This window comes from Sebastes fasciatus, chromosome 6 (genome assembly GCF_043250625.1).
Source record: "Sebastes fasciatus isolate fSebFas1 chromosome 6, fSebFas1.pri, whole genome shotgun sequence".
NCBI lineage: Eukaryota > Metazoa > Chordata > Actinopteri > Perciformes > Sebastidae > Sebastes > Sebastes fasciatus.
In genome coordinates, this window is record NC_133800.1 from 1,452,899 (window position 1) to 1,466,941 (window position 14,043).

General features: G+C 40.2%; 2 protein-coding genes across 6 annotated transcripts in view; one reads left to right on the top strand and one right to left on the bottom strand.

Annotated features, from left to right (window-relative positions):
• The window catches only part of citb (citron rho-interacting serine/threonine kinase b), a 76,426-nt gene extending 65,359 nt beyond the window's left edge, over positions 1 to 11,067 (top strand). Inside the window, exons 34-42 of the mRNA XM_074637080.1 lie at positions 2,255 to 2,394; positions 2,514 to 2,606; positions 3,651 to 3,759; positions 6,093 to 6,221; positions 6,465 to 6,545; positions 6,630 to 6,708; positions 6,778 to 6,951; positions 7,208 to 7,493; positions 10,830 to 11,067. Of these exons, the coding sequence (XP_074493181.1) occupies positions 2,255 to 2,394; positions 2,514 to 2,606; positions 3,651 to 3,759; positions 6,093 to 6,221; positions 6,465 to 6,545; positions 6,630 to 6,708; positions 6,778 to 6,951; positions 7,208 to 7,493; positions 10,830 to 10,853 (1,115 nt within the window). The 3' untranslated portion in view covers positions 10,854 to 11,067. The remainder of the gene's footprint in view (positions 1 to 2,254; positions 2,395 to 2,513; positions 2,607 to 3,650; positions 3,760 to 6,092; positions 6,222 to 6,464; positions 6,546 to 6,629; positions 6,709 to 6,777; positions 6,952 to 7,207; positions 7,494 to 10,829) is intronic.
• A 999-nt stretch (positions 11,068 to 12,066) lies between these two features.
• Positions 12,067 to 14,043, bottom strand: part of mtmr3 (myotubularin related protein 3) — a 27,708-nt gene continuing 25,731 nt past the window's right edge. For 4 of the 5 annotated variants that reach the window (XM_074637078.1, XM_074637076.1, XM_074637075.1 and 1 more), the window contains one exon: positions 12,067 to 14,043. This exon is cut by the window's right edge and continues 2,749 nt beyond it. The gene's annotated coding sequence lies outside the window, so the exon portion shown is untranslated. The other variant, XR_012594208.1, reaches the window with a different exon arrangement.

The following is a 14,043-nucleotide window of genomic DNA, read 5'->3' on the forward strand; positions in this document are numbered from 1 at the left end:
AGCTATGTCCTTTTCAAGAGATGCTGATGAAGTCTTTTATCCTCAGTAGCAGTTATTACACGGCTACGTACTAAAGAAATCAATAATTTGACACAAAATATTGATTTAATAATAATAATAACTAGAATGGCACTCACAGACCTCCGCCCCCCCTCCCTGTTCAGCCTGCGCCATCATCCACATGTATTTTTGTTTATGTTGAGATCAGCTGAACGTAGCGGAGCATCGGAACGGAGCAACGGAAACCCAACGACTATTTTTTGCCACAACTGACGTTGTTAATTTTACCGGACTTATTTCTGCGTATTGATATGACCGGACGTGATCCTCCAGAGTCTATGATCAGAGCGTCCATAGCAACGGTCTGTTATACGTAGCAACGGTCTGTTATACGTAGTAACGGTCTGTTACACGTAGTAACGGTCTGTTACACGTAGTAACGGTCTGTTATACGTAGCAACGGTCTGTTATACGTAGCAACGGTCTGTTATACGTAGCAACGGTCTGTTATACGTAGTAACGGTCTGTTATACGTAGCAACGGTCTGTTATACGTAGCAACTGTCTGTTATACGTAGCAACGGTCTGTTATACGTAGCAACGGTCTGTTATACGGAGCAACGGTCTGTTATACGTTGCAACGGTCTACTATACGTAGCAGCGGTCTGTTATACGTAGCAGCGGTCTGTTATACGTAGCAGCGGTCTGTTATACGTAGCAACGGTCTGCTATACGTAGCAACGGTCTGCTATACATAGCAACGGTCTGCTATGAGAGGGTTAGGGTTGGGATGAGAGGGCAGATGAGGAGGAAGCTGGACGCTATCCTGGATAACCCCTCCCACCCCCTCCATGATGAGCTAGTCAAGATGAGGAGCACCTTCAGCCACAGACTCATCCCCCTCGGCACAACACAAAGCGCCTGGGTCAGTCCTTCATGCTGGTAGCCATCAGGCTCCACAACCAAGGCTGACCCCCATATGAGAACTATGAGGACTTTAAGAAGTTTAAACATGCACTATCTACCTTTTAACATGCACTATCTGCCTTTAAACATGCACTATCTGCCTTTAAACATGCACTATCTACCTTTAAACATGCACTATCTGCAACCATCTTGGACTCTAACCACTGGCGCACTTTACACTTACTTACACTATACATCCTATATACCACTTTATAGACTGCACACATGTACATATTACATTTATTTATTGCACATACTACATTTATTTATTGACGGAGTGCATACACTTTGTTCACCCATTCACTCTGTATCTTTTAGATCTCTAGTATTGTTTTTATCATTTTTGTATACCTTTACCTCTCCTGTGTTTCACTCTGTTTGCTGATGTTGCTGCTTTGTAACCTGAATTTCCCTCCGGGGATTAATAAAGGTTCATCTTATCTTATACATAGCAACGGTCTACTATATGTAGCAACGGTATGTTATACGAAGCAACGGTCTTTTATACGTAGCAACGGTCTGTTATACGTAGCAACGGTCTTTTATACGTAGCAACGGTCTGTTATACGTAGCAACGGTCTGTTATGCGTAGCAAAGGTCTGCTATACATAGCGACGGTCTGTTATACATAGCAACGGTCTGCTATAAATAGCAATGGTCTACTATACTTCGCAACGGTCTGTTATACGTAGCAACAGTCTTTTATACGTAGCAACGGTCTACTATACGTAGCAACGGTATGTTATACGTAGCAACGGTCTGCTATACATAGCAACGGTCTGCTATACATAGCAACGGTCTGTTATACATAGCAACAGTCTGCTATACGTAGCAACGGTCTACTATACGTAGCAACGGTCTGTTATACGTAGCAACGATCTGTTATACGTAGCAAAGGTCTGCTTTACGTAGCAACGGTCTGCTATACATAGCAATGGTCTACTTTACTTAGCAACGGTCTGTTACTTCTTTATAACAGACCGTCGCTATGTATAACAGAAATAAATTACAGACTGCAGAAGGCTGTGATTGACCAATCATAATCGACTATTCGACACAGCTGTGTAATAAGTGTCAACAGTTCAATTGAATTCAGGGAGTGAGTGTTGTTCATAAATCAAGTTAGTGGCTCTACAGTTATTATTCATCACTCAACACTCTGAAAGGCCACACTAATGTTGTAATAACGGTGGTGAGACTTGTAGATATGATTCATGTTGTCACATATGAATGACAGCATGATGACTAAGAAGTAAAGTCAACATCAGCTACGTCTCTGGTCTCTGTAGGGGACGAGAGGGCGCTGTGTCTGGTGGAGATTAAGAGGGTGAAGCAGTCTCTGGCCCAGTCCCACCTGCCCAGCCAGTCTGAACTGGCTCCCTACATCTTTGAGACGGTGAAGGGCTGCCACCTGTTTGCTGCTGGGAGGGTCAGTGAAACTGGTGAAACTGGACATAAAGCTTCCTGACTTTACAGCGCTTTCTGTTTGTGTTGGTGGAAATGTTCTCTCTACGTTCTCTCTACGTTCTCTCTACGTTCTCTCTACAGATAGACAACGGACCTTGTATATGTGCTGCTATGCCTAACAAGATCACCATTCTGCGCTACAACGACAATCTCAACAAATACTGCATTCGTAAGGTGAGTATGTGAGTGTGAGCTGTTAGCTCCATTAGTTCACAATGTGCTACAATCTAACATACAGTGGTAGACTGAAACAGCCACCAACACAATAAAAAGAGGGATGTGATCATGTTAAGAAACACCTACTGTATCTTGATACCTGAGTGAACTGGAAACGGAAATAAATAACATTTACATAGTTAATGTAAGTAAGAGCTGAATTTAACCCAAAAGAGCACATAATGGGAGCACGACAAAGCTCTTAATATGACGTGGGCTATTGTGGGAACATAGCATGGAGTTGAATATACAGCAGGGCTCCTGGGAAAATGAGTCCTGGACAACATGAAAACCTCTTGAAAAGTTGACCTAACCCTCGTATTGTGCTAGAAAGGGGCACGTTCCCTTTTAATTCATCACAAAACTCTCAAACCCAATACAGTGTTTTACCTCATAACTAACTTGTTATCCATTCATAACCACAAAATCTACATTTACTTTTTGGTTGTCAAATCATCTAAAATAGGGTTAAATCTGACCCACAGAGGACATACTGTTCTATAACAGTATACGGCATGCAGGAATAAACCTTCTGGGTAGTTTTGTGGATCAAACCCAAACAAGAGTTTGAGTTAAATGTTATCCATAGAACCACCCAGACTCTTTAATATTCTCTGCCGGGTCACATTTGACCCGGGACACCACAGATTGTTTTCTATTAGAGACCTTCAAAATCAAATGAAATGACAATCATTGTTTTGTTGTGTTGATCTAGCTGTCTCGAAGCTTGTTTCAATTAAAAAAAACTGGATAATATTTTGTCAAATTTGACCCGAACACAACAAGATGCGTGTGAACAGAATATCCAACAAACAGAAGAGCAGCAGATCATCGGAATGTCCGTCCTAGTAAAACGTATCAGGATCACATGACTCTATTCCTGTGTTGTTGTTCTTGTAGAAACAGAGAATAACAAGTCAAGTGTTGTCTGTCACTCATGTCTTCTTCTTCTTCTTCTTCTTCTTCTTCTTCTTCTTCTTCTTCTTCTTCTTCACCTCATAGGAGATTGAAACTCTGGAGCCCTGCAGCTGCATCCACCTGACCAGCTACAGCATCATCATTGGAACCAACAAGTTCTACGAGATTGAGATGAAGCAGTTTGTCCTGGAGGGTGAGGAGGACACGCAGAAGAGACAAGGAGAATATCACCATAACACAACAGAAACATGACAGCAGTTTGGTTTAAAAAAAATCAAAAACGAGAAAAACTTGTGTTATGTCTTGCCTACACATGACATCCACATCCATGTTCTATGTGATGAGGTGTGACTGTGATGTGATGAGGTGTGACTGTGATGAGGTGTGACTGTGATGTGATGAGGTGTGACTGTGATGGGATGAGGTGTGTCTGTGATGAGGTGTGACTGTGATGTGATGAGGTGTGACTGTGACGTGATGAGGTGTGTCTGTGATGTGATGAGGTGTGACTGTGATGAGGTGTGTCTGTGATGTGATGAGGTGTGACTGTGATGAGGTGTGAATGTGATGAGTTCTGACTGTACCGTGGTGAGGTGTGACTGTGATGTGATGAGGTGTGACTGTGATGAGGTGTGTCTGTGATGTGATGAGGTGTGACTGTGATGTGATGAGGTGTGATTGTGATGTGATGAGGTGTGTCTATGATGTGATGAGGTGTGACTGTGATGAGGTGTGACTGTGATGTGATGAAGTGTGACTGTGATGTGATGAGGTGTGACTGTGATGAGGTGTGACTGTGATGTGATGAGGTGTGACTGTGATGTGATGAGGTGTGATTGTGATGAGGTGTGACTGTGATGAGGTGTGACTGTGATGTGATGAGGTGTGATTGTGATGAGGTGTGTCTATGATGTGATGAGGTGTGACTGTGATGTGATGAGGTGTGATTGTGATGAGGTGTGACTGTGATGTGATGAGGTGTGACTGTGATGAGGTGTGACTGTGATGTGATGAGGTGTGTCTGTGATGTGATGAGGTGTGATTGTGATGAGGTGTGACTGTGATGTGATGAGGTGTGACTGTGATGAGGTGTGACTGTGATGTGATGAGGTGTGTCTGTGATGTGATGAGGTGTGATTGTGATGAGGTGTGACTGTGATGTGATGAGGTGTGACTGTGATGAGGTGTGACTGTGATGTGATGAGGTGTGACTGTGATGTGATGAGGTGTGACTGTGATGTGATGAGGTGTGACTGTGATGTGATGAGGTGTGATTGTGATGTGATGAGGTGTGATTGTGATGTGATGAGGTGTGACTGTGATGTGATGAGGTGTGATTGTGATTTGATGAGGTGTGATTGTGATGTGATGAGGTGTGATTGTGACGTGATGAGGTGTGACTGTGATGAGGTGTGACTGTGATGTGATGAGGTGTGACTCTGATGTGATGAGGTGTGACTGTGACGTGATGAGGTGTGACTGTGATGTGATGAGGTGTGACTTTGATGTGATGAGGTGTGATTGTGATGTGATGAGGTTTGATTGTGATGTGATGAGGTGTGACTCTGATGTGACGAGGTGTGATTGTGATGTGATGAGGTGTGATTGTGATGTGATGAGGTGTGTCTGTGATGTGATGAGGTGTGACTGTGATGTGATGAGGTGTGACTGTGATGTGATGAGGTGTGATTGTGATTTGATGAGGTGTGATGTGATGAGGTGTGATTGTGACGTGATGAGGTGTGACTGATGAGGTGTGACTGATGTGATGAGGTGTGACTGATGTGATGAGGTGTGACTGTGACGTGATGAGGTGTGATTGTGATGTGATGAGGTGTGATTGTGATGTGATGAGGTGTGATTGTGATGTGATGAGGTTTGATTGTGATGTGATGAGGTGTGACTGTGATGTGATGAGGTGTGACTCTGATGTGATGAGGTGTGACTGTGACGTGATGAGGTGTGACTGTGATGTGATGAGGTGTGATTGTGATGTGATGAGGTTTGATTGTGATGTGATGAGGTTTGATTGTGATGTGATGAGGTGTGACTCTGATGTGATGAGGTGTGACTGTGACGTGATGACTCTGATGTGATGAGTTGTGACTGTGATGTGATGAGTTGTGACAGTGATGTGATGAGGTGTGACTGTGATGTGATGAGGTGTAACTGTGACGTGATGAGTTGTGACTTGATGAGGTGTGACTGTGATGTACAGACCTCAATCAGTTGGTTTGTAAGCTGTTTCTATATTTTATGACTGACCTGCTTGAAGAAACAGGTTCTTATGTCTATACAATACAATAATACAATACATGAGGTAGCAGGCAGTCATAGGATAACCTTTAAGACTCATCTGACTGAATATGAAGTTGTGTTTGCAGGATAACTGCTCATCCAGCCCCCCCCCACCCCCCCCCCCCCCCCCACCCCACTCCCCCAGCCCCCCTGCTTTAGGGACTCGCAGCTAAATGATGATGTAGAATATATATCTAAATAGTGTTTGGCCCGTTTGATCCACTGCAGAGTTCCTGGACAAGAACGACGTGTCTCTGGCCTCAGCGGTGTTCGCAGCTTCGTCCCACAGTTTCCCCATCGCCATCATGCAGGTGGCCAGCAGCATGCAGAAGGAGGAATACGTGCTCTGCTTTCACGGTGGGTTTGAATCCATGACGACTCCACACTCTGTTTCTGTGTTTTCTGTTTACAACACCAGATTAACGACTAGTTCATTTGTGTTTTCCTGTACTACTATACTACAAATTCATGTAATTAAACTGTTACTTTGTAAAGATGGGTGACCCTTATCTTTAGTATATATTTGAATTGACTCATCATGTCCTGTCTTAGTTTAGACACAATCAGAGAAGAGTATAGTACGCTTTATTTATGTGGCAGAGTTTGGAGTGTTTGTGGACACGTACGGACGAAGAAGCCGCACTGAGGACATTAAGTGGAGCCGTCTGCCTCTGTCCTTTGGTAAATACACCTACTCCTACATGATGCATCAGTACAGCAGTCAGCAGTACAGCATCACATGCTGACAGTGTTTCCCTGCTGCAGCCTACAGAGAGCCCTACCTGTTTGTCACCTACTTCAACTCTCTGGACGTCATCGAGGTTCAGGGACACGCTGCTCTGGGGTGAGACATTTTGCACCAAATTTGAACAATGTAAGATTTTGTGTGTTACTTCACTGTCTATTCCTCCAGTCCTACAGTGCTGGCTCACCTGGACATCCCCAACCCTCGCTACCTGGGCCCAGCCATCTCCTCCGGGGCCATTTACCTGGCCTCCACCTACCAGAACAAGCTGCGGGTCATCTGCTGTAAGGGAAGTCTGATCAGAGAGTCTGGAGAGCTACAGAGGACCGGCTCCAGCAGAGGGTCAGCTTCCTTCCACAACAAAACACAACAAAAGAAAGAAAAAATACAGAACTGAAATTATAGTGTGTAGGTGGATTAAAAGCACTTAAACACTTACAAAACATGTTACCTCAAAACACATTTCAGTTGAAATTCACACCATTGTTTTAGTTGGATAGGCCAACATTGCCATCTGCTGTCATAATAATAACATACAGACGGTTGGTTGTTGGACAGTGTTGTGAGACGCTGCTCTCTGCTATGTCTCCTGCAGTAGTCCCAGTAAGCGAGGCCCTCCCACCTACACAGAGCACATCTCCAAGCGTCTGACCTCGGGCACCGGCAGCCATGACGGTCTGCATCGAGAGCCCAGCACGCCACATCGCTACCGGGAGGGCCGCACCGAGTTCAGACGGGACAAGTCTCCCGCCCGACTGCTTGACCGGGAGAAGTCGCCCGGCAGGGTGCTGGACAGTCGCAGGGAGAGGTCACCTGGGAGATTCGGAGACAGCACCCGACTTCATGCTGGGTCTGTCCGAACACAACTCGCTCCTGTTAACAAGGTACTGTAGAGGCGTCCTGCTGGCTCAGATCTATAGCATATAACTGAATAACTGAATATCACGCCCCTCTGTCTCTCAACTATCAACTATTCATTAAGTACAGCAAAGATAAACCCCATAGGTCCTGTAACACACAACACAGGGAGGTTCTATTACTAAACATCTGGTATGCACATTACTAAACATCTGGTATGCACTTATATGTGTAGTTTAGACCACTCTGCTAATCAATTAATTGATTAATTAATCATCGTATTGTCAGATCACAAGTTCCAGGATCTTTATCTGAACTCCTCCCTGAATTTGTACTTCAGTGTAAAATGTATTCGGACACAAGTGTGCACAGAAAAATAGATCTCCAATTTAAATTTAATAAATTTAAGATAATTCTGGCTATATTGTCTATTTTTCTTGACGACAAATAAAATCAAAAGACTAAAACCAACAATAAATATATACTACTAAGTATATATATCTGTTTTGTCGTAGCCTGATAAAGTATATCTTATTGCTCTGTGTGTAGACCGGTGGTTCTTAACCTTTTTCCTGTCAAGTCCCCCAAAATTGTAAACAAATGAGGTCACGGACCCCCATTTGATAAGATTTCACTTCAGGGACCTCCATCCGAAAAGATTATGGTTATTATATATGAGTAAGACCAGAATTCAAAAGCTGTAAACTACAGTTGAGGAGGTAGCAGTGGAGGAAGTGATCAGAATAGTCACTCTTATGACTCTCACGCTCATTTCTATAGTGAATAAAAGAAGTGAAAATAAACAAGTCACATTTTTCTATGGACCTCCTTGAACTCCCTCAAGGACCCCTGGTTGAGAACCACTGGCATACTATACTATGTTTTTTTATGACTTTTATTATTGCATAGTATATAATATGAGTTTTTATGACATTTATTATTACTTTTTAATGACTTTTTATGAATGATTTTTTATTATTTTATTATTATTGTTATGTTATTATTACATGTTTTATGACATACTATACTATGACATTTTTATAACATACTATATTATGACATTTTTTAAAACTTTTTTATGACAAACTATACTATGACTTTTTCACTTTTTTATGACATACTATACTATAACGTTTTATGAAATACTATAGTATGATTTTTTATGACATACTATACTATGACTTTTTTCTTTTACTTTTTTATGACATACTATACTATGACTTTTTTTCTTTTTTATGACATACTATACTATGACATTTTTATGACATGGACTTTTTTTCTTTTTTATGACATACTATACTATGACTTTTTTTTTTTACGTTTTTATAATATGCTATACTTTGACTTTTTTTTTTTTTTTTTAACTTTTTGTATGACACACTATACTTAGACTTTTTGTATTTTTTTATGACATACTATACTATGACATTTTTGTAACATAATATATTATGACGTTTTTTTTTCACTTTTTTATGACAAACTATACTATTACTTTTTTCACTTTTTTATGACATACTATACTATAACTTTTTATGAAATACTATAGTATGATTTTTTTATGACATACTATACTATAACTTTTTATGAAATACTATAGTATGATTTTTTTATGACATACTATACTATGACATTTTTATGATATACTATAGTATATTTTTTTAACTTTTTTATAACATAACATACTATGACTTTGATGACGGACTATGACTTTTTTTTAACTTTTTTATGACATACTTTACTTTGACTATTTATGACATAATATACTATGACTTTTTTTTATTACTTTTTTATGACATACTAGACTGACTTTTTTTTCTTTTTTATGACATACTATACTATTACATGTTTATAACATACTATATTATGACGTTTTTAAAAAAGAATTATGACAAACTATACTATAACTTTTTCACTTTTTTATTACATACTATACTATAACTTTTTATGAAATATTATAGTATGATTTTTTTGACATACTATACTATAACTTTTTATGAAATACTATAGTATGATTTTTTTGACATACTATACTATGACTTTTTTAACTTTTTTATGACATACTATACTATGACTTTTTTTCTTTTTTATGTCATACTATACTATGACATTTTTATGACATGGACTTTTTTTCTTTTTTATTACATACTATACTATGGCATTTTTATGACATACTATACTATGACTTTTTTTAACTTTTTTATGACATACTTTACTATGACATTTTTATAACATACTATATTATGACGTTTTTTTAAATACTTTTTATGACAAACTATACTATTACTTTTTTTATGACATACTACACTATATTTTTTATAACATACTATATTATGACGTTTTTTTAAACTTTTTTATGACAAACTAAACTATGACTTTTTTCACTTTTTTATGACATACTATACTATAGCTTTTTATGAAATACTATAGTATGATTTTTTATGACATACTATACTCTGACTTTTTATGACATACTATACTATGACGTTTTACTTTTTTATGACATACTCTACTATGACATTTTTATGATATACTATAGTATGACAGTTTTTTTTTAAACTTTTTTTTATAACATAATATACTATGACTTCTATGACGGACTATACCATGACTTTTTTTTAAACTTTTTTATGACGTACTATATTATTACTTGTTATGACATATCTACTCTGACATTTTTATGACATACTATACTATGACTTTTTTTTATGACATACTATACTATGACTTTTTTAAAAACTTTTTTATGACATACTATACTATGACATTTTTATAACATACTATACTATGACTTTTTTTAAACTTTTTATGACATACTATACTATGACTTTTTAACTTTTTTTATGACATACTATAATATGACTTTTTAAAAACTTTTTATGACACACTAACTATGACTTTTCAAAGTTCCGCACCGGTGACATCGAATGTCCGAATTAGACCGAATGTGTCCGGTCGTGGCCGGAGACATGTTTTCAGGTTGTCTGTCTGTTCGTACGATCTCAGGAACGCCTGGAGGGAATTCATCCAAAGTTGGCACAAATGTGGACTGAAGGATAAACTGATTAGAATTTGGTTGTTAAAGGTCACTTTGACCTCACGAAACACATTTTTGGCCATAACTCAACAATTATATTGCTATAATGACAATTCAACACACACATGAGAAATATTATTCAATTACAAAAACCTGTGACTGCATTTACAAGAGGATGTTATATTAATATGCATACTGTTCCAACTGTGTTTTAAAATCAGTCATCCCTCTGGACAGTTTTAGATATTCACACAGTATATTGAAAGTGTCAGAAATGCAGCAGTTGAACCGGTGAAAATGACTCTTTGTCCCTGTTGTTGTGTTGCAGGTGTGGGATCAGTCATCGGTGTGAATCCAGGTCTGTGCTGCTCCTGACTGGAGGTTGAAGAGAAACTAATGGAAACCCTCGATCCACTCTGCAGTGCACACACACACACACACACACATTAACACAGACACATCAGTCAGGCTGAATGTCGGCCTCATCGCCTGTACATAGTGCAGTCTCACTTCCTGGTTCAACAACACATAAACCTGCACTGGGACATGTCTCCTGTGACAATCCTCTTTTTCTGACACCTGCTTTCATGGGAGGAATCCCATCTGCTGATCTACAGATCAAGAGAATCTACTTTATGATATGTACTCAAAGTTGTAAATATTAATGTCTGAGTTTTTATAGATAAAGGGAATAGTCGGCTGGTGAAGCCATGTCTATTTTTTTTAAAAATAAGTTTCTAAAGATGTTGCAGGGAGATTAATGATGTCGTTGGTTACGAATTATAATATCAATATTTCATTAGAATGTGAAGCATCATGTTAGATTCATGATGAGACGGAGGTCTGCTGAGGAGGCAACACTTTGCACATGAGATTGGATTTGAACAGGAGTTAAAAGCTTCTTCTTGTTACACGACCAGTCTTCTTTCTCTGGATCAATGTCTGGTCCTCTTGACTCTCTAGCCTTTCATATACAATCGCTTTATTGACAGTCGTCGTCCGGCCAGACTTTGTAAAACAATTATTAAGCAATGTTCTGCTCCAAGTGTTCCTTGTGTTGTTTTTAGCAAAGCTAAGATCAAGAACCACGCAGCTCTGCAGCTGATGCCGGACGTCGTGCAGTCAGGCCGGCGGACGCTGCCTCAGCTTGCTCTTAGCCCGCCGCCGCCGCCGCCGCCGATTATGGTACAGATGTCCTGTTTCTGTGCAGTGATATGAAGTCTAGTAATCGTCAGGGGTCGTCACTTGCTAGTATCGTTTCTTTAGAGCCGGTCAGACCTCCATTCGTCACATCGGTGAGCATGAATAACTTAGAGCAGCACTCGTCGCTTTGATCTCGATTATTTCTCGGTTGTTCTTTTCTGTCACGTATTCACTTGAATTTGCATTCAATAAGTAGACGTTGATGTTAGACAGTAACTTTACACTTTCTTGATTTTTAGAGATGTATACCAGTACATGCATTAAACATGATTGGAGTGTCTTTCTTCGTGTGTGTGTGTGTGTGTGTGTGTGTGTGTGTGTGTGTGTGTGTGTGTGTGTGGTGCTGCTAGCAGACAACACAGTAGGTTTATCTAGTTTATTTCTCCTTTAATTCTACAACAATGTAATGCTCTTTAAAGTAAATCCGACAAAACAAAATATTCAGACTGAACAAGGAGCACTTGTTGTTACAGGAAACGCTATGTACAGCTACACCGTCCTCTGACAGACATGAGAAGGTTCAAAGTGCTTATCAAACAGAAGGAAAGAAAGAAGGAGGAGAATCCAACAAAAGCTCAGTGATCCCTTTGTGAGAGACCCGTAATAAAACTGCTTGGCACCAGTCTCCACCAGAAGAGACACACACACAGTCACACCGACGCTCCATGCATACGCACACACACACACACACACACACACACACACACACACACACACACACGTCATGTGATTACTGGGCCGTTGCAGCGCCGCCGCCGATAGCGCACGTCAGCGTGAGTGAAGAGAAATACAACATATGCAGAAAAAAAAAGCACAGCAAGGGATCATACTTACAACACGTGTGTTAACTGATGACCTGTTCACCACGTTACCCGACCCTCCCACACATATCCAAGCATAACGCTCGTCACAATACCGAACAGCTCGGTTCACGTTCAGCTCCAGCTGTATTCTGATGCTCTCTGTGGCAGTGTCTAATAAATGTCATGTGCAAAAAATAGCCTCTTTTTTTAAGACGATTCACATTCATGGATTGTTGAAGAAGACGAGCTCGGTGCGCTGCGTGCATGTGATAGTGGTGAGAACACAGAGGAGACGGGCCTCAGACGGGGCTGATAAAGGGACATTATTACTTTATTACTACGCATCTCATTTAGCAATCTTTTCTTTGTTGGTATTTGATGAATTCTGCAGCGCTGGCAGACATTTAGGACATAGACGAAGACGTTTGGGAGGAGTGTGAAACCTCGGAATAAATCATCGGTTCATAGGAGCACTGACCTGGGATAAGAAGTTATAAACTTAAGATATAAAGTCAATATTCTGGTTTCAGATCAGTATTCCAGTTTATGGAGGAGAAAACAAAGAGCTGGATTAGAGAGGCTGCTCAGGGTCAAACCACATCTTTCATTTAGTCGTCCCGTCTCAAAGAAACTCATGTTTGAACAGTTAATGCCGCTCTTGTTGCTCATCGCTTGTCCATGTATTTTAGTAAATATTACATTTACAGAAATGACGGCGTGTCCTCAGTGAGGGGTCAACAGTTCCTGTGTTCTATTTGAAGGAGTGAAGGTGGAGCTGTTGACCTCAACACACTGACCACTTCCACAGGAGGGCGGCGCTGTTGTTGTCTGACGTCTTTAAACACGACACACACTTCACTCATCTGCTGCTTCTACCAGTGAAACAGCTCCAGTATCATTAAACAGCATCACGTTGTCAATCACACAGCTCTATTCGGAACTCTCCTCTGATAGTCTCAACTTTACTGTCCCGGGTGGTGAACCACAGCGTCTATCTGGGGGGGGGCTTGTATTTGGGACCACTGTTGTCTCAGTGCATAGACATCTCGTCGGCTACAGACACACTCGTTGTATTTCCATCCTGAGGTCACATGATGCTCGATGAATCCCCCCCTCTCATACATCCACAGACCCTCCTGTGATTTGCCGATAGCAAACAGAAACGTGGTGTCAGAACCATCTCATCTCAATAAACACTGATTATCTGCTGGCAGCTGAATTGTCTGGATGTTCAACAACAACAGAATCTTAATAAATTAAATGAGAATAAAGGTCTCAAAGTGTGAAAGGGAAACACTGCAGCATCAGAACAGGACACCCTGCGTCTCCAGTTAAAAATATACGCTTCCTTTCTGCAATTCATAAGAAAACAAAGAAATAAAAAAAACTTTTTGGTGACTAATTAAGTGAGCCACTATTCAAGGATTCTATACATTTTCTTAAATGCTATATAGGTATCTGAATATATTATTTATTCCTTTATTTTACACAAACGTGTGTGTGTGTGTGTGTGTGTGTGTGTGTGTGTATGTGTGC